The following is a 22338-nucleotide window of genomic DNA, read 5'->3' on the forward strand; positions in this document are numbered from 1 at the left end:
AAATGAAGTATGCAGATGGAAGGTAGAAGGTACACAAAAGAAGAGAGACTCTTCTTCACAGTCTGCTTGCTGAAGCTGGGGAATTCTTTGCCACAAGTAAATTCTCTTATGAGTTTAAAAATATTTGGACAAATCAGTGGTAAAACGGCAACTGAGCTTTATTACCACCACACTCTTTTGGTTCAGGAAATCCTGAGCAACAAGTGACTAAAGGCTGGTATAATATTCCAGTACTGAGTGCTTTTCCTTTAAGCATCTATCCTTGGCCACTGACGAAGATGTGAGAAAGACCTTTGACATTACCTTGTATGACCGTTCTGGTGCTCTTAGCTCCTTGTACAAAATAAATCACTTATGTCAATGAAACAAGAATGTTATTAAATAAATAAATAAATTGGAAGTGTCAGTAGTGAACAGAGACGGGGATGTATTTAGCAGTAAAAACAATAACAGATCCATCAGTATACAAGAAAACAGGCATATTAGTTGAAACTGTTCTTCAAGAAATTTGGCAGTACCGCACCAGGACACTGGGCACCGCACATGCACAGTACTGAGCCCATGGAGCAAGTTCAACCAAGTACCATCTGCCAGTAGAGCAGCTTCACACTGTGTTCACACGCAGCAGATCCAAAGTATCTAATGCTGGAGCTACTGCTCACAGGCAAATGGCTGCCAACATCCGTAGAACTGGAGACACAGAACCCAAGTCTTAAAATGGCCCTGAAAGTCAGCTCATGCTAACATAGAGATATTCAAGAAACCAAAAAGCCTCTTTGCAATTCTACTGTAATAGAAAACACTGGCTGGTCACGTACAGGAAAGGCTGAAGTATGAAGGTAAGATCACTATTTGAAGCACTGTCTCAAAGTTTTCCCTTAAGGAAGCAGCTTAAAACAGCTAGGAGTAGATCAGCTGGAGGAACAAATGGATTCACTGTATTTCTGGAGCTCATTTCTGATGATATTTATTTCTGACTAAATAATGTCTGAAGAAGCTGTCCATAACAACAGACTTCAGAGCAAGCTGCCTGGAATCAGGGAATTCTGTCAGCAGTCTACAATGGCCATCTCTCAACATTTAGAAACATTCAAACCTGATGAAAAAAAATCTAAAATATAGTTCTGCATTGAAACTAATGCTTAAAGGTGTTGCACATTTACTATGAAAGTGCAGATGGAAGACAACTAATATAGGGTTGCATTTGCAGATATTCTGTAGTTAAGCAGTCGGCTACCTAGTTCTTAAATGAAGAAAAGCATTGTAAATTACAATCTACTGTGCCTGAAAAGTTGTATAGTACGGCGAGAAGGAATGGTTTAATGTGAACTATAGGAAGGCCTTGTTACATACAATTACGTGATCATATGGAATTTATTTCATGGAATCTCAGACTTCTTGAACATACATGGTGAAAGGTCATAAAATCACAGAGATGGTAGTTTTCCATATCTCCAGTTTCATGAAGCAAGGACGGTATTGTACTCATAGTATGGCAGGGTAGAAATGCATGAAAATTGTCTTTTTTTCAGGCCATTGTAGTTACACATTTGCTTGAGGTTATTCTTCCCCACACAAGAATGCACTGAAACGTCAGGAAGAAGAAAAAAAAAAGCTTCTCGTTCAGCTCTACTCAATTAGCAGGAAAGAAGAAAGATGCATGCTAGTCCAGAATGGTTCTTTTGTAGACGAAGGTGTGAGGCAAAACCAGTGGTCCGTTTTGAACAGAGGGAGCTATTTATCCTCCCACATACCAGAAGATTTTTCAGAGATTCACAGCTATTTCTCTTTCTACGTGGCATTGAAGCCAGCTACGAAAGAAATTAGGGTTTGCTATCATCAGTGTTATCTTTAAGTAGCAGATATATCCATTCCTTCTGCTTTGATTTCAACTACAAAATAGTGCAACGGTTTCATCAGACAGCTGAAAGCTCAGTATTCTCGCAGTGGCGTGGGCTGCAGTCCGGTCAGGAAGCTGGGAGCTCACAGGTTCCCTTTCCAGCACAATGATTCACTTCTTTTCAGCATGGCCAAATTTCCCTGTAGCTCAATCTTCTGGTTTTAAATTATAAAAAAATACTTTTATTACAGTAACAGGAATGTTGTGAGAACTAATTAAGCCTGACCTGAACCCATACTTCATATATTACGTCAAAACATATGGGAAATCAGGTAAAGTTGGTTTTGGTAAAGAACACAGTGTAAAGCTTCTCCTAATTAGCAGGCTTATAAGAAGCCCGTGGGATACAAGCAAAACATGTTAATGAATTTGGGAGCTTTGGATAAGGCTCCTACCTCCTACATTATCCAAATGTTTTGGTGCTTAGCTTGTGGTTTTTTAAATTTTCTGCCCTACTGGGCTCCACTGGGGCATTACAGCATCTTTATGTACCAAATAAGTAAAAGGTGGTACACAAGGTGAAGAAATCATACCTCCTCAAAATTCACTGTTATCCACTTGTTATCAAGTAATTAATTAGCTGTGATTTGGTGAGCAGGATCGACTTCTAGAAGTAGCCTCAACACTTGTTTTGCTAGGAAAAAAGCCCCACAACTGGATACATCTTATTTCTGCTACAAACAACTCAACACATTTTCAACTGAGTGCTTTAATTCAGCAGAGAATATTTTACTTCCAATGATATGAAATTAGTTCATTGTATCATTTATGTCAATTTATTTTTTAACATCAATTTTGCTTTTCAGAAAATGCATACTACTTAAAAGCAAAAAAAAAAATCAAAATTACTACATTTGTGAAATTTATTGCAATATGGTCAGCATTTATTTTGTGAGAGCATTGTGTACTTACCAGCCTTACTAACTGTTTCCCAGATCAGATTTTTAAAGCATAGGTCTCCCTTTCTTATTAGTTCAAAAAGTTTTTCTTCTAAGTTTGCTATAAAAGGTGTAAAAAAATTAGAGTCAGTGAACAGATACCTACTACTTTTCACTGGTGAGACAAAAACTATGTATTATGTGATCACTATGAAATCAAAAAGTTTGCAGGATTGGGAAAGCTTCAGAACTCTACAAAGTGACTCAAGTTCTGAAAAATGTGTGTTTCAGAGAGATTTGAAGGAAAAAGTATGAGGTTAAAAGGTGATTTAATCTTGGTCAGTAGGGATCCACATAAGGAAAATATAATTGATATTATATGGATTTTTAAAGTAGCAGCCAAAGGTTTAACAAGATACAACGGACGTAGAAGCTATAAAAAAAAAAAAAAGAAATATAGTATTTTGCTATTCTTTAACTCATTCATTCAAATCACTTGGCTAACAGAACGCTAACCTGTTGCCACCATGTGCAGCATTTCCACCACTGAAATTTTGTTTACTGCAAACACTTTATACATGCCATTTCTTTTGATTTCATGTCAAAGTAATATTTTCCATTAAACAATTCAACAATTCTGTCCTAGCAACCACTACATTTCAGTAATAAGAACCATCATTAATTCATGTCCCACTGTTTTTAGACTAGTCAGCTAAAACTCCACTGAGTTAATAACAATCACAAGAACTGAAACAACAGAAACAAGACAAAACAGACTGCTCTCAATTTAGGCATTTAAGTCCTAATCACCTGTCTTTCTGGAGAATGAGTTTGGGCTCAAACACAGGTCATTGACTGTATAAGTATTTGAATAAGAATTACTAGATACATTTTATTCTGTAGCCTTGTTTTGTATAAGAAGTCAGTTTAGCCATACATAGTGCTTGCTTGTGACCCTGAAGTCAAATGTACTGCTGTCCGAAATGTGATAGCTCAGTTCCAAACTCTTAGAATCTGTGAAATATGTCCAATTCTCAGTCTAAGGTACTACTCTTCATTGAATAACTGTAAATTAAAGCAAGGGTGATTAACAGAAAAATATGGAAGTGTATAATATGCTTTTACTGCTACAGAAAATTTATTTTTCAGAAAAAAAACACATAAAGTAGAAAATACTATGAGAAAACAAAACATTGTTTTAATTTTTCACTTTTTTTTTCTGGTATCAAGCTTTATCTCCTTTAGCTACATAATGTGAACATTGCCTTATTTGGCCCCATCTGAACTAAGGTATCAGTAGAAATTGGATAATAAAAAAGCAAAGATATCAGAAATGTAAGAAAAATTTTAAGGCATACCCATAAGTATACATATTAAGAGTATATAGTTTCATAAAAATATGCCGTGGCTGTATTCCCACCCTGTATCTATTTCTCGTTATTTTAAGTAAAATATTTGAGTAAACGTGGTATCTGAATGTCTGTAAAGTCAATTTACTCTTTCTGTATCATCTGCTTCCCTTAGCCAGTTGTATTCTTAATGATGTGGTAACAATAAAAAAAAGGTAATATATATGAAACTAAAACAAATGCATTCCTAAAAAAATTGTGTTAATATCAAACCCAGTGTTTAAACTTGCTTTGTATTTGGTTTCTGTGACTTACTGTTTACCAACAGTAAAGTATTAACCAGAAACATCAACTGCAAATGTTTATTAGAGAAGATACTTTGAAAGTAAATATTGATCTGTGTTGTACTAATCACATAACGAATTAAAAACCGTACCATGTGATCTGTTTTCAATCAAAACTAATAAAGACACATTAAATTTCTAATAGATTTTACATCATACTATTCATGCACAACTGACATACAAAAATTACATAGGAAATACTTCAAGAAATTAATACACCTATTTGTGGCCATTTAAACCGAAAAAGAAGCTAACTTCATCAAATAAATTATTTGCATCAAATTATGTTTTTACTTCTACTCCCAAAACACAGAAGTAGCTACTGAAAATGTAATTGTCACATTCTGGTGAAGGATGCCTGTCACTTTATATCAAAGTAAAATATTCTGGAGTTTCATTCACATGGCTTTAATTTTTAATTTAAGGTAAAACATAAAATTAATATTTTAGCACGTTTCCCCCAAACTTTTAATCTCAAAACGTCTTCAACGAAAATTGCTGTTTTCTTTTATCCTCCAATTCTCCTTCCCAATCTCCCTTAGGACTTAAATCCACATGGAACTCAATTTAAAGAACAGAAAACGGGAAGAATGCATTCATTTCAGGACATGATACTGTAAGCATTGGCTGGTGACAATGCCCATTATTCTATTATGCACAGATAGGACTAAATTCTCTCCAGACTAAGGCAGTGACAGACAACAGATAACTTCAGCTAAAGAAATCAAGTTAAGTAGGTGAAACGTAACACATAGAACCTTGAAAATCTGTGAGGAAATTTTCTGTGCCTTTAGAAAGCAGCAAAAAGTACCACATTTTCTTAATAGGTTTCTTATTGCTGCAATGCAAGAAGTAATTTATTAGGCATCCCAGACTTCTTCAGTGACACAAAGGTTTTCGAGAACTATTGCAGGGGCCAGAGTCTCTGAGCACACTTGGAAGAATGAGCAAGAAATCCAATAGCATAGATTGCACAGGAAAAAGAAGCCCCTGACCCTTTCCTATGCGAGAGCAGCATACGGGCCATACTCTCGGAGTGTGAAAGGCAGCGGGACTCCTGCTAGTCTAGTCTTTCAATGTGCTGACATACTTTTGTATTTTAATGGATTCTCTTTTTGTTGGTTAGTATTGTGTATGTTTCTATTAGTATATGTTAAAATAGAAACGAAACGGAAAGTATAAAGTACACCTCAGTTTAAATTACATATAAAAATCCATCATGCTGGCATTGCCCCATTATGCAGAGGCAACCCTGTGCATTAACATTCATGAAAACAGAGTTCATGAGTCACCTCAGGGCTTATGCTCCCCATATAGGTAGAGACTGAGCCTGTCATGGCAATAATACCCTTGGTACCAAGATGGAGCATGCCATCTGCACTGCAAAAGGAGCTCTGGCAGCGAGAAAATTACCAGAGAGGCATTAGCTGTAGCCTAGAAGGGTCAAAGTTGTGATGGCAGCAGTAATGGCTGTAAGAGTATCTTTAAGCCCATTAGAGGAGCACCAGCAGCACAAGCTATTATTCAGAGTGGGGAGAAAAGTAATATGCAAAACCAGAATTAAAATCAGAAGATGATCTTATGGCTTTTGTATTACTATTTTCAAATTAAGCAATAAAAAGGAGTGTGAATTGTATTTTATTAATTCATAAACAGTATTTCCATTCTTGTGTAGTCAACACAACAAGGGGTGAATTAATGTCACTTTGTTCTGACACTGTTGTGATTACAAAATGCTAATTTAAAAAAATATTTATATTGCTAATTAAGGAAGAAGGTCAGAAGTTCTAACTCCGGCTGCAATCAACACAGTTCACTGCTCTGAATTTTACAAGTTCTGAGCTGCGAATTGTGCTGATTGCAGGCGCTGCTCTTATTCTGGATTCTTATTAGCCAGTCAAACCCTCCAATTTCTACCAACCATTTTATAATATATTCTGTTGTATTATCTTGTGCAAATCCTACTACCGTGATGCAAACATTAATACCTTGAAGTACAACCATAAAACTCGTTCTGTATCAGCATAAACAGTACACATGGATTTCAGAAATTAAAAAAATAAAAAATAAAGGCAATAAAGCTATGAACACTTCATCATGCTGACACAAGAAGAAAAGTGAGCTAATTGTATAGAAAAGAAACCGAGGAGCAAAAACAAAGTTGAAAGAAAAACCAAGCAAAGAATATCCAGGAAAGAGGCGGTTATGAAACTGTGTGCCTGTGTCTGCTTGCTCATGTACAAAGTCTGAAGTTATCAAGGAGCTCAGCTGTATGCAACAAAAGTAAAACAATCACAGGACAGAAATAACAACAAATTAAACAGCAAGTAATAATGTTCTAAAACATTGACATTAAAGCATCATCTGGGGGCAAATGAGAGAAGAAAAAGACTGGAAGTGGGGAGCAGAAAAACACATGCAAAGACACTATGAAAAAAAAAATGTCCCTGCATACAATGTGACATTTTAGTTGCATCATATGAAATTTATGTACTTTGCTACAATTTATTTTTAATTACTGGAGTACCTTTTTATATTATTTAACTAGTATAGGCAATATAATATTTTTCAGAGAGGAATTATTATGTTGTAAGAAAGACATGTTATAAATGTTGAAAGACTTCAATAAAAATATGGATATACTCTAACAAACGTAAGATTTCATTTCTTCCTCTAATAACAGGAGACTAATAAACTTTCAAAGGATGCAGATAACCTGCTCAGGGAGACCTGGCATCCCTCAAACATCTCAGTTACAGTTACCGCAGGCAGAGGTGGAGAAGAAAAGCCCTTATCCTGATCGCACAGTTTGTGCAATCCATTTGAGGATTTGACCAATACTCCATAAATTAACAACTTAGTTCTCATATATAGATCCAGCCAACATATGAACAGAGAGGTCTAAGCTATCAGTTTAGTTTTACAGTGTTTCACTGCAATATTCTGTAATACTCTGTTATTTCAGGATTATAAAGTGGTTCATAAATCAAAGACTCAATTTTTAACACCAAACTGGATCTTTTACTTTATTTTGCATAGAAGTTTGTAACGTTTACATACAAGCAATTTTAAGAGTTCAGTCTTTTGTGAAGGTTTATCTCACAGGTTTATTTTTTATTTCAGTGCAAAATTGTAGGTACTTGTATTATAAATGGGTTTGTACATTTTATATTACTTTTACAAGCTACTTACAGCATGTACATAATGACACCTGTGCTCCAAATGTCACACTGTTGGCTGTAGTCATAGGCACTGATAACTTCAGGGGCTGCCAACCAAGCAGAAAAAATAGTATTAATAATAGAAAAAAAAAAACTTTTAAATGCTTAAACACAAAGCATGAAGAATGTGCTGATGTGGTATAATTTATTCCCATATGTAAAGAGGAACCAACAGCAGATGTTTAAATGAATAATGTACAGACCTTAACAATTCATGCTGATGTGTCCTCACTTTTATCATTTAGCTGTTAAGGGGGTGGTGACATTGTGACATTAGCTGTATGATTAAACTTAGTATTCTTTTTCCCCACAATAAGTTATTAAAGCAGTATTCATAATACACTGACTTAAAGTACTGCAAGGCACCATATAAACTTTTCTTTCTTTTCCAAACATAAGTGTAGCACATAAGAACAGAGTCTCTGTGCAAAACACGAGAGTCTCTCTTTGCACATATTAGCTTGAATCCATCATACAAAGTCAGTGCCAAAATACTCTAAAATAAAAATTTTTAAACCTATTTCTTTATATCTTAGATTCAAAATTCACAAATTATAATCTATTCACTATTCACTTGATATTGTTTCAGTCACATTTTAGAAAGATGATGCTTTGAGGCCATCTTAGTGGTATTTTATCTGCTGTATCATGGGAGATGTGGTTGTGAGTTCACAGCGAGAGCTATGCTTTTCACTTCCAGAATCAATGGAGGTGACACACTTAGCCTCACTAAGGAACAGAAGATAAAAACATTCATGTGCTAGAAGAGGAGACTGACAGAGACAGTTTCATTTGGTGATATCCCACCAAATCAAAAAGCTTGTTTAATGGTCATCTCAGTTTTTTATGTATCTTAGATAGGTACCAAGCTTCAGATATCTAATTATTATGTCAATGAACTTAAAATGGTTAACTTAATGGTTTGATAATACCACAAATGGTAAAACAGGACTTTAAAGGAGATTCTTACCATTAGCATTGCCAAAATGGCCAAAACCTACAGTATTGTCTCATTTTTAATGGATCATTTTGAGAATATTTTAAACCAGCAGTAATTCATGTTATTAACATCCTGGGAAAACTTACGAACTTATGTAAGTTTACAACCTTATATACACATCATACACAAAATAAAATTACTGATTTGGGAAATTTCTATTACTTTTATATTTTTTTAATTAATAAACCAGTCTGTTTAAATCATGAATTTCCACATCTCACACACAAGAAGGGAGCATGTAAAAGATGGAAAGAAGAACAAAAGGAAAACATAAGCACAGAGGGGCAAAATCAGAAAGGAAAAACGAGGAGCAACTAGCAATGGACGTAACTAAAAACAAAATAATCTGTAAGTATATGAGTAGTAGGAAGACAGTGAATAAAGAGACTGGTATTGTATTCAACCAAGAATGCAATTGATAGATGATGCTCAGAAGGCAAATGTATTTAATGTCTTCTTACATCAATCTTAACCAAAATGTCAACTGCAAGCAGTGGATAGCACAATCAATATCAATGACAAAGGGGCAAGACCTCAGTTTTTTACAGAGAAGCGAAAGGTTAGCAAGTACTTCGGTTGGAAATTTTAAAATCAGCCTTAACCGATAGAATTAATTCTAGAGTACTTTAAAAACTGACAAGACTTTTCAGAGCTGTTAGTGGTTCAAGAACTGCTAGCGGAAGGCGGGTAAAATACTTGAAAACTGAAAAAGGCAATCATGGTATCTATCCGTAAGAGGGTGGAAAAGCTGGTGTTGAAGAATTACAGATACATCCCATTAATTTTAATTCCCAGGAAAATACTGGAAATAATGAGCACCTAGAAGAAAACAAAGAGGTGAGTAGCAGCCATTATGCACCTGTCAGGAACAAATCTCCATGTAGCACAGGTTGACAGGCTTCAGGGTTAGAGGAGGAACATTAAATATCACATATCTCTATTTTTGTAAGGCTTTTGATATCGTTTCACATAACATTTTTTGTAATACTACCTACATTAAAATATCGCAGGAGCAATGCACACATGCTTATAAAAAACATTTTTGGAAAGTAGTTGTAGCTTGTTCATTGTCAAAGTGGAAGGCTGTGTCAAGGAATGTTTTGTACGTGTCTGTCCTAGGCATGTTACCATAACAATTGATGACCTGGACGATCCAAGAGGGAACACGCTTATTAAATCTGAAGGCAACATCAAGCCAGGAATGACTGTAAGTATATTGAAAGACAAGCTCAGAATGCAAGCACAAGGAGAAGAGCTGCTGGGGCAGCAGCTCCAGGACTGTTGTGAATCACAAGGTGGACGCGAGTTACACAGTTTCAGTGTCACTGGACAACGCTTCTGCGAGGTAGGATTAGCGTAAAACTGTCACTCTGGTACAAGATCTCTTTGTACACACCTGCCCTTTCTGAGGGAGCGAAGGTCAACACTCCTCCCCTTGTTTGGGTTAGAAGCCTATTTAAACATGCTAGGTGAAAAACAGGCCAATGGCCTGATTCCCAGTCCTTTCCTCTTCTTTTATGTGGACTTCAGAGTCCTTAAATAAATCACAAAAGGACAATCACCACCTGCGTTTTATAGGCAAGCCTAAGGTATTCAGGACATATAAAACAATCCTTCCATCTGCCCAGAACTGGTGAGGCTTCAACTAGATATCGTGCTCAATTTTGGATACTCCCGTTTTGACATAATAGGTACCAAACGGAGCACGAGGAGTCAGTCTCAGGAGATCAGAAATGCAGGACAGGACTGAGAAAATCCATCCTGTTTAGTCTCCAGAACAAGAGACCAAGGGAGAAATGTGACATCAGAGTGCTGAAAATAGGAAGGTGGCTACCTGTTCCTCGTATCCATTGTGGATAGAGTGAGAAATAAAAATCTGAAAATATGAAGCACGGTTCCACATTTTTCTTTAGCCCCACGCATAGGCTCCCACCACTTCCCTTAGGTCAGCTCTAGCAATTATGTGGCTGCAGGTGAGTTAACTGAAAATTTATAATGAAAAAAGTGATTAGATCATGGCCTGTAGCTATAAGTTTAAGCTGATTGTCAAACTGAAGGCTCAAGGCAGACAGGAGGAAAAATTTCTAGGAGGATAATGAAGCATCGGAATAGAGTGCCTGGAAAGATTACGGAGTCTCCATTACTGGAGGTCTTTAAGTACACTTTACACAAATATTAATCAGAAATGACTTAAGTATAGCTGCTTCTTTCTTTGGACAGAAAAATAAATCAAATGACTCGAGGTCCCTTCCAGTGTTGAGACTCTATGTTTCTGTCATGATTAGTAAATCGGAAAGTAATTTCATCCCATGCAACCCCTCACTTAAACAAGTATTTAATACTACTAGTATTTCATCAATCAAAATGTCAGGAGGACTAATTATCTTCCTCCAAAAAGGATTTCTTTTTTACTTCAGTATGTTATAAGGAAGCTGTGAATGCATTGCTGATATATACTGCCGAGGAAAAGAACTTCATAGAATTAAAAAATAAATGCTATATTGGATAATGAAGTGAAGTATATTATAGCACGCAGCATAAATCAGAAAGGGATACAAATCTTTACATTATGGAATGCAAAGCATTCATTGCCTAAATAGGCAAATAAAAAACCCTGAAAAGTGTGCCCTTGGACAGTCTGCATTAGAATTATTTGCTTTCATGGTTATTTTATACTTCCATTTCAACATCAAATAACAATCAATGTTATACACTGAGATAGACACATTGTCTGGACAGAAATTTTCTAATGAAAAACTGGTTTAGAATTTAATCCCATTGTTTAGCTGGAGATTCCTAAAAGTTTCTGCAGCACATCAGAAGTTACAAATCAGTTTTACGTAAGCAGAGGGTGGTACTGTGACTCAGGTAGCACTGTTGGCTTCAAAAACACCCAGCAACAGTGAAAAAGCTGACCTTGTAACAAATAAATATGTTACTTGTGTTGAACTTAACCTAGCGATAACATACGGTAGACTGAGGGAGTTTGAAGACATCATGTCGAATGGAAATGCAAAGTGAGTGTTGTCTGCGTGGAGGTCATCATAAAGTTCATGAGAAAATAAGAAGAAATTAGTTCTTCATGTCACCTAAGAGATTGTAATGAGTACCTGATGGGCCAAGGGAGCAGAAAGAAAAAAAAAACAGCAGCAAGAATTGCCTGACAACGAACAGCACAGCATTGTGTTGGGTTTATGTGGAGGGGGTTTGGCAGTGGGGGAAGGGCTACAGGGATAGCCCCTGTAAGAAGCTGCTAGAAGCTTCCCCAGCTCCAAGTCAGACCTGCCTCTGGCCAGGGCTGAGCCCATCAGCACCTCTGTGAATAACATATTTAAGAAAGGACCTGTGGTGAAGAGACGGGGGAAGTGTGGGCAGCTGCCTGCGCTGGGCCACCCCGCTCCTCCCTCACCTGGTGGCAGGAGCAGCAGCCGCGGCTTGAAGCGCTCCACAGTTTCCTGCTTCTGGAGCACCCTCTGGACAGAGCTCATCCTGCCGGGACTGCCAGGGTTCCTTGGGCCGGTCTGGCCCAAGTGGAGCTGCAGTGGAAAGAGGACCTAGATCTGAGAGAAACAACAAGGCAGACACTGAGGTCAGTGAAGATGGAGCAGGAGGAGGTGTGCTGGAGCTGAGATTCCCCTGCAGCCCATGGTGAGATGGCAGGTGGCCCCACTGCAGCCCATGGAGGTCAACAGAGGAACAGTCTGTGCTAGAGCAGGTGGCTGCACCTAAAGAAGGCCATCACTCTGTGGGAAACCCATGCTGGAGCTGGAGACTAACGGTGGGGCAGTCTGTGAAAGACCTGTGGCTGTGGGAGGACCCCATGCTGGAGCAGGTGGCTGCACCCGAAGAAGCTGTGACTCTGTGAAAAGCCCATGCTGGAGCAGCCTGTTGGTGAAGGACTGCACCCAACAGGAGGGATTCATGTCAGAGAAGTTCATGGAGAACTGTCTCCCATGGGAGGGACCTCACGCTGGAGCAAGGCAAGAGTGTGAGGAGTCCTTCCCCTGAGGAGGAAGGAGCAGCAGAAACAATGCGTGATGAATTGACCGCAATCCCCATTCCCCATCACCCTGGGCTGCTGGGGGGAGGAGATAGAGCTGGGAAGAAGGGAGGGGTGGTGGGAAGGTGTTTTTGAAGTCTCGTTTTGTTTCTCATTATCCTCTCTGAATGTGACTGGTAACAAATTAAATTGACTTTTTCCCCAAGTTGAGTCTGTTTTGCCTGTGACCATAATTGGTGAGTGATCCCTCCCTGTCCTTGTCTCCACCTACAAGCGGTTTGTTATGTTTTCTCCTCCCCATCCCACTGTAGGGGAGGAGTGAGAGAATGGCTGCGTGGTGCTTAGCTGCTGGCTGGGCTAAACCACAACAAGCACCATCAAGGAATATCATCAGACAAGAACCCAGACTCCTCTACTGCAACATCTGAGATCTGATCAGTCTTCCCTAACTGCTACCTTCCTTCTTTGCAGTAGACATAGAGTTAGTTTCATGCAGCCCAAAGGTATTTATTATAAAGTGACTCCCTGCATGACACAGCATGTCAGTGCTTGCGCTCTGAAGAGGTACAATCAGCTGGAATAGCTGTTTGTCCTCACTGTAGGGACTTGCTTGCTTGTCTCCTTTAGGAACTGGATAGCGAATGGAGTCAGAGCATCCCTTCAATCAGCTGACCCAAGCAGTGACTGACAGCAGTCCTCAGCTGGTGTGCACCAGTTGTATCTCTTTTCCCATGAGTCATTGAGAAGTAAGGAGTTCTGTCTTTCTCATGCAGAAGGGAGTTTGAAAAGTATTAGTTACCTTGCATTAAAATCAGCTCTTCAAATCTCTGATTACCTCTGGCCACCAATGTCACATTTGCAAAAACCACACACACTTCATTTCAGATTCTTTGGTCAGTAATGTCTCCTGCCAACTTTGTCTAGGCTTTAAGTATCCATGAACATTCCAAGGTGGGCTTAAAGGATGGCACAACCTTAAATACTATCAAGTTCTTAACCAGTGAAGAATTTCAGAGGTTTTGAACTTCCAGAATAGCAAGAGAGAGAATAAACATGTATAGGTAAGCATATCCCAGAGTTGATTTAAAATAAATCATTGCTTGTTTTCTTCAGAGCCCCATTTATCTCCACTCCACTGAACCAGGAGAGGCAGACAATAAAGCCTATGACTATGAAAAGCAACCTTACCAAAAAAGTACTAGTCATCACCTGTCCCTGGAAAGGGGATGTAAAGAACTTATGCAGCTGTTCGGCTCACCTACTAGAAAGGTATGTCTCAAAAGATCTATGAAGGCTGACTGAATAACAGCAGAATGAAATACCATTATTTCCAAGAAATCTTACGTCATCACTAGTGTTGCTTGATAGAGGTAGTACCCAAATTAAAATGGTGATGCCATATCCTTTCAACAAAATCTACAAATAGCTGAAAAGATGATATTTTTCTGTAGGACAAAATCTGAGCTTGCAAGGCATGTACCTTAGCTGCCTTTCCTTAGAGTGGAACTCCAAAAAGGAAAATGAATCATAGTTGAAATTCAGAATACACAAACTTGAAATAAAAGCTGCATCTCTGTCTGTAGAAAACAGTGAAAGTTTCTTTGACTCCGCCAAACAAGCCCAGATCCATTTGAAGAAGTTGGGGGAAGGGGAGAAAAAACTATGCAGCTATTGGGCCAAGGATGGTTCTATCAATCCCTTCAGAACAGTCTTGGAAGCTCAGAAGACGTGCTTCCTGGTTGAAGGTACAAGGCCTCTGTGGAACTTGGCTACCATCAGGAGAGAAAGAGTTGAGAGAACTGACCCTTGCAGATCTTGCAGCCAGTCTACACATTTTTAACAATAAGCATTGACATCTTAGATGAACAAAGACAATAAGAGGTCGCTCCTACTAGACACTACCGGCCAAAAGAAACTGAAAGACACATAGAGTGGAGTGCTTATGGACAAAATTCACTAATTTTTTCATACATGTAATGAGTAATAAGCATGTTTAAAACACCAGCAAGTGTCAGGAGTTTGCCAGCTGCCTTGCTCTGATACCTATGGATACCTGATGTAACCTGTCCCCTCCAGATCCTCAGAAGGCCTGATCTCTGACAGACCACAGAGAGAGAAAGAGAGAGACTGTGTCAGAGGTCTGCCAAGGACCCAACAGTTGCACTGTGCTGCTAACAAATACAGTGTTAACCTGTGGAATTCGCTGCTACATAGAAGCTATAACTTAGTAAAATGGACAGATCAGGAACCGAGACTGTGAACATTCACATTTATATGTAAAATGCATACGAAATGTAAATTCCAATGATGGACAATTTGTTCCACAGCACCTGCACAAGATCTGATGAGCCCCACTAAAAGGTTGTCATCAGTTATAGCTCCACCTTTCTCTGAAGCTGAGGATTTGGGTCTCAGGGATAGCTGTGTGAGATTAGAAATGTAGGCAGTTTAAGCTAATATGACAACTCCTGCAAGAAAATAACAGAAGAAAAAGAGGCAGCTTAGAGATGATGGACTCTTTGTGATCTGTAAAGGGATCTAGTGAATTGTAGCTCTTAATAAGAAAGAGGCACTGAACTTACCCATGTATACCGGAGTCTCACAGATACGCTGAAACATGCTTTCAGTACCGCCGGTCTGTTGCACAGCTAAACAGAAGTCAGCCACCTAATGGAAAAAAATACAGCACTGAAGCTTGCAATGACAGTGGACTTTTTTAGTGCTTTTGTTGAGTGCAGAACTTACTGTTTGTAGTCAAAATGCTGAAGTCAGTGAAAAAACATTAAAAATCAGACTTTCATGTAGTGATCTTCAGTCTCTTCCTCCCTTGTTCTTCCATAAAGACAAGAAAATTTGTGCCAAACATCACTAACGTTTGTGCTCTAATTATTTTGCTGGGCAATTTGTTCCACTATCCAAGTGTTTTTCAATGTAATAATTTTTCCCTTGACGTTCAAGCTCATCTAACTATCCTCCAAATCCCTACTGATGACTTCACCTTCTCTGTGAGTAAAGCAGGTTTAAAATCTCAACTACAGCAGACTGATGGTGGAGACACTACATTGCTGTGGGCAAGGAGGGACAGAGACAGAAGCTGGAAGGTCGAGATAAATAAAACTAAGTTGCTAATAAATTGGAGTGCTGCTTGTTAAGAACCTAATTGAAAACCTAACGTGTCACGTGAACACAGACAACTCCTCAACTGATGGCTACAGCATGCTCTTGGTGGGTCCATTCCTCCCCACAACTGTCGGGACATGTAGCAGCAGGAAAGAAAACCAGCTGGAAACATGCCTCCATCATCTCCATCATGAGATCATCCCTGGCATGGCTCCAAGCCCAACTAAGGAGCAGACCTTCCCTCTCTGCCTTCAGGGCAGCGTTTCAGGGCCAACCACTCAGCAGGTCAGCAGCTTTGGCCCACTGAAATTTGCATCTCCTATTATATTGTACAAATGCATTTGTGCTAGTCCATTAAACCGATACAGATTTTACTGTCTCTCTAGCTGGTCTTTTTAAAAAAGAGGATGCAAAATGAAAATTCACTTCCTGGAGTCAGTTTTCCATTTGTTATTCTGCTGGTCTGACAGACGTCAGAGTGCACCACTAGCTCCAATACATGTACCTGAAGTTGTCAGTATCTCTGAGTTTGAGAAGGAACGTTCTGAAACCTACAGGTGGCTGGAAACTGAAGGTCTATCTATACTTACAAACAAAATTTCATCTAAATTCCATGCCACTACACGCTTGTACCATGTACAAGCGTATCATATGGAGGAATCTCTGCTCTTTCACCAGGAGGAATCTGTGTCTGGATTTCACCCATAATTCTCCCCACATGTCCTGCCCCAAACCATAAAGTCGTAAAGATTCAGGAAGACTATTTCTCAAAGCCAAAAACAGGAGGGCACGAACCTTAGCCTCACACTTAACATCAGCTGCCTCAGGTCTGAAAACTCTGAAGCAGATAAATGTTGTTCTTAGCTGTTTATCTATTTCACACTGTGTGATGACGGACCTCCTCTTTTCTGTAGCCACTTTTATTGCTACTAGCCATACCAACTTTGGGGTTTGCTTTCTTGTCTTTTGCTTCTTCCATTAAAGTTATTCGGGAGTTATTCTCCTCTAAAATCAGGAAAACAAAGAAAATGGGGAAAGATATGTTCTCATCCACAGGATGGAGGCCAGAAAAGATACTTGCACCTTAAAGGAGAAATGATAGAGTGTGATAGTTGCTGTTCCAAATGGGTATGTAAAGCAAGGCCATGAAACAAGAGCTGGCCATGATGGTTTCCACTGATGGAAGTGGTGAACTACTACAAGGATGGAAAGCCGGTTGACAAACCACAAGGTCTATATCAATGTCTTGCCTACCTCTAGCATTTGCAGGAAGAAAGGTACAAACTGCCCCAAACTGAAGGATATAGGGAAATCCAAAATTATACCTCTTAAAACGAGTATAATATTTATGTAAAAATACATAGGCTCTAAGAAATATAGCAAACAGAGTTCTGCACCCTGGATTTCTCCAACCATGAATTACTGAGTTGTCCACTTTCTTCAGTGTCTGAAATGTTTCTCAACATGGACTCTTCTAACAAGGATAGTACATTCATGAACCAATAATTCAGTTCTACAAGGTTATTGTAGAAGATGCCTACATTTTCATAGCAACGACTACTTAAACAGCAAATTAACAACAGATAATTAGCATATGATCTATTAGGCACCAAATATTATTTTATTATTTTTTTCAATAAAAAGAATATGTAAGCATACAGCACGTTGTGTTTAGGTAGTAAATTTTTATCAATATAAAAAGAATTCTGTAAGATATTTGTATTTTGATGCAGGGCCCAGTCTAAATAGGCTTTTTTTCTAAATTACTAACAGATTCACATTAAATTGACAATATTCCTAATTTAAAAATTAATTACATCTCACAGCACCTGCTGGCTTCCTGTAACTAACAGCTTGGGACTATGCTAATGTAGATCTAGACAGACAAGGTATGATTACTTTAAGGAATTATTATTTTTTTTTTAATTATTGACCTAGAAATATAGTTATCATTAAAAAAAAAAAAAAGAGCCTTTTTCAGCAGTGGCATTTAGCTTCCAAAATGACTTCACCCCCCCCTTCTCCCAATAACACCATTTAGTAGCTATTTGGAAAAGCTGCTGATAGGTATCAAAGTCAGGTTTCCCAGTAATACCTGGGTATTAAAATAAGTTCTTGAAGCAGAACTGCCATAATTGTCCATCTACCTTTATGTTTAATTTCATTTCATTTGCTTCATTGATGTCACTGCTTTTAACTCAAATGTTTTTCAGTTTTAGATCCTTCTGAACAATATCTGCCAACAGAGAGTAAGAAACAAAATGTTATCAGTTGCAGTGAAGATATTCTGACAGAGATGTTTTGAACTCTTTCAATTGAGTAATTTCTTTTAGAAATTCCAGTGCATTTTACTCTGAACTACTGGAAGCCTAACCAAAGTATCTTTCCCATTTTATCCAGGAAGTCATAGAAGTATTTCAAATTTTCAAATCACATTCTTCCCCACAAACCTGTAATAAAGGAAAAAGTTCATATTGGTTCAGTCTTTATTATCAGTAGATCACCTGACATCATCTAACAAAAAAGTAGAGTTTATATTGTATAATTATCAAATTTGCACATATTTTCATACCTGCAGTTAATTTTCATATCCAAAACCAGTAGATGTTTTTGCCCTTCCAGTCAGTACACAGAAGAAACATGGCATCATTCCATAACCCTGTATATCTCTATGGAAAAAAGAGTGAATGACAGATTCCTAGTAGTACGCCGGAACAGAGAGATTAATAATTTCTATGTAAAAAACTCTAGAATTATTCACAATCCTACACTGTCTACCAATTCTAAATTTTTGGCTGAATAGGTGAACTCCATTGTGGAATACGCAGAATTATAATGCTTGTGAGTGGTGGATGAAAATGCTGGTGTTTACTGAATCCTAAATGCAACACATACTGTTAAAAAGTACCACAAACAATCCACTTCTGCTTTTTTACCTCCTGTAATAGACTATGTGAACAACCAAACTAAGTTAATGTTAGAACGCAAAGCAGTTGCAAGTTAGGAAGTAATAATACATGTTATTGTCCATAGCTGGTATGGAAAAAGAAATAAAAGAAAAAATGGTAGCAGTTATTGCATCTGTAAGGAAAAGTTCTAAAAAAAAGCATTCATGTAGTATATTTAACTTTTTCTTTACCAGACTATCTTTATACTATGAAATAGACAAGAACAGCAATCAGTAACTGTTGTTAAATGTATGAACATCCGAAATCAATGAACATATGGGAGAGACAGAGGAACTTAATTACCATTTTTGTGAAGATATGCTGTTGCTGAAGCAAGACTCTGAATGATGTGCCTTGTCTCATTTTCTGTAAATTGTCCTTTACTACAATGAATATTTTTTAAGATCTCCATCCTCACACAGCTCCATTACAAGATACATCTGCTAATATTAATAAAGAGAAAATGCATTGATTTTTTTTGTTTCTGAGTTTAGTTTCTTTTAATGTAATAAGTATATATGTAATTGATAGCAGTGGTCCAGCTGCAGCGATGAGCTAGCACCCCAATGCCTTTAGTCTTTTATGAACAGAAAACAAAAGACAATCGACCTGCAGCAAATATTGCCAGTGCCTACCACAACAAACTCTCAAGCTATCAAAAACACATACATTTAAAAAAAAAAAAATACTGATTTCAAAACAAGGGCTAACTCTAGATTTAGCTTAAAGCCTCTTCCATTCAATGTATCACCAATGGCTTTTACAGAAAGCCTAAGAAAGTACTAACATTTAAAAAAATATGAAATGCAACTTTTCAGCAACTAAGAATGAAAACTATAATGCATTACTCAAATGAGACTTTTGATCAATTCAATACACAGCCCCCCCAGAAAAAAAAAAACCAAACACCTATGCTTACAGGTAATGGCAAATATTATTTTACATGTGTTATTGCAATATTTATAATATTGTGCTGTCATTATAAAGTCCTGAGATCTTTTCTGTTCAGCTCAGCAATAACATCTTTCCAAAAAATAATACAGTAAGCTAGAGACAAAACAGTAGTAATTTAATCTCAAAAATAAGATTTCCGCCATTCTTAGTCTTTGTAACAATTATTGAAACAGCAGACATCTATAAAAAATGGGAAGACTGCTTATCAGCTGATGTTTCCTCTTTTTAGAAATGCTATAGACACACAAGAGGACCAGTTCCCTTATAGAGCACTACAGCAAACAAGCAGAGGAAAGAAACAACTCTGTAATTTTCATGGCGGCTGTATTTAATTACTGTTGCAATAGCTCTGAATAGAACACTAAAAAAATTAAAAAGAAAATTAAAAAATAATATTTGAGAATTGGAAGAAGGGAGACATGAAAACCTAGGCTGTAGTAATTGTCTCTGCCTATCAGAAACCAGTAAACAAAGCAGACTTAGTCAGGTAATTAATTCCCTTGATATAGACTGGTTTTGTCCTCTGTTGAACTGCTAGTTTATATTTCTGGCAACACTGGCTTAGCAGGAATTTAAAGGAAACTAAAATATAAAAATTGTCGCAATGTTTTGGTCAAGAGCTGTGAGATTTGTATCAAATTACAAAATTTTTAAAAATGATGTATGGTGATTTACCAAGGAACAGAGATGGTTCTTCCGTTTGTTTTTCAGCCTACTGACATTAATGTGGCAATTGATGAAATCTTACCTTTAGGGTCTCAGACACCTCTTCTAAGTGTGTTATGTGACCGTAGTTCACTCTCTTGAAGTTGCTCACATCCTATTCAGTTAGCTTCATGGCAGAGCTTCCACTCTTAGTTATTGATGTGAACCACATTTTACAAACATAACTACTTTTTTTCAACAACGTGATTATTTTTTTAAAAAGCTATAGAATGTATTAAGGACGTTAGGTCTTACATTCGGAAATATGACTACCGAGTAAATCCTAGCATATTGCAGGATTGTTTCTGTTGATCTAAAAATTTGGGCTATAACAACCTACAGTTTTAAATACACAATTCTGTGAAATGTCCCGTAAGCCTTCGAGTATTGTGAAAATTGTTGTGATTGTATACAAGCATTTTCACATTATCTAAACACACCATATACCTATGAAACAAAAATTAAAAAGGTTTTACTTAAATAGAATAGGAGATGTTTAATAAGGGTCCAAAACGAACACAAAGTGAAGACATTGGGGCAATGGAGGTAAACCAGATACAATTATTCACATTGAAAGCCAGCAAGCTCAGTGGAGTTAATACCCATGATCTCACAAATACATAAACAAGACCAAACGAGCAAAAAACTATTTTACAGAGCAGCAAGAGTCCCAGTGCTCACCAATGAGATGATAGATTTTAGCGTGGTATCAATGAGATGAAACGATTCAATCCACCCTACGTAACTGTATCCCATTTAAACATAATCATACCCAGTACTGCCAGAGCTGCCATGTGCTAACAATGACCAAAGTGCAGCATTTTCTAACTTGTTAAATAAACTAAGATTTAAAAGAATTTATTGTTGCCAATTTAGTGGTTTGAAAAGTTTAGAATATCAAGAGGAATAAAATAATGTAATTGAATTTTCACCTGGTAAATCGTAAATTTCAGGATTCATCACACAGCTGTAGGAATTTTACCCTTTATTTTTCACATATTTATCTCGAGTACCTGAAATTATGTTGGTTCCAAAATGTTTTGCTAAGTAGGACACACTGTCTTTTCCAGAGGTACTATAAGGGTTGTGAAGGGAACAGAAGGGGGAAGCAAATACTTAAGTTGCAGCAGCTGATGGAATAATCTGCAAAGGATGGAAATCAAACACAGAGAAACACTTGGCTGGCCTCACCTACTGTCAAACAAATTCCCACTGACTTCTCTGGTCAATCTGGGATGACACTGACTCTGCTAGCAATTCAGCTACTGAGATAGTGAGTGAATAGTCACTGTATAAATCTTAGTGGTAAATAAAAGAAACAAAACAAACAAACAAAAAAAACACAAAAACCCACCACCTTCCATGATGCCTATGGCTTGGGAATTGCAAAAATATTCTGTAATTGAGAATTCCCATATTAAAAACTATTCTTAATAAAGTGACACCCCTTGAACGTAATACTGAAAAAAATGAGGATCGTTCACATAAAAAGAGTGTCATTTAATCAAACTTTATCATGGATTTTCACAAAACTCCTATGAGATCTAAAAGTGGAGATGCCATCAATGAAAAAGCCAACTAGAAAGCTACTACAAGTTCAATTGCTAGGGGTAATAAAGGTGACTATCCAATATAATCTGGTACAGATCTTGCTGTATTATAAATATCTATGGCTACACATCTCTGACTTCCTTGTTGAAACTTTGTGTGTCTTCCTTCTAATCACATTTTCCACATAATTCACAGAAGTGAATAATTGGTTGTATATTCAAATACGACTAATTTGGGATGCTAGTTACTTTATTCCCATGTATATGAATATAAAGAAAAGTGTATGTAGAAAAGCTACTTGAAAGGGGACCCATTTACATTAATATCCAAAATTATGGATTTTATTCTGAAATTTCAGTTTCAATGTT

The 22338-nt window shown here is 37.4% G+C and overlaps 1 protein-coding gene across 1 annotated transcript; it reads right to left on the bottom strand.

Moving 5' to 3' along the window:
• Positions 1-572: 572 nt before the first annotated feature.
• Positions 573-20558, bottom strand: STK33 (serine/threonine kinase 33). The gene is given in 10 exon segments (XM_009988548.2): positions 573-740; positions 2434-2534; positions 2813-2911; positions 5523-5536; positions 7664-7739; positions 15275-15359; positions 17960-18048; positions 19064-19154; positions 19156-19203; positions 20463-20558. Coding segments are annotated over 9 exon segments (768 nt in total). The 5' UTR covers positions 19201-19203; positions 20463-20558.
• Between the last annotated feature and the right edge of the window lie 1780 nt (positions 20559-22338).

Source organism: Tauraco erythrolophus, chromosome 6 (genome assembly GCF_009769465.1).
Source record: "Tauraco erythrolophus isolate bTauEry1 chromosome 6, bTauEry1.pri, whole genome shotgun sequence".
NCBI classification, from domain to species: domain Eukaryota; kingdom Metazoa; phylum Chordata; class Aves; order Musophagiformes; family Musophagidae; genus Tauraco; species Tauraco erythrolophus.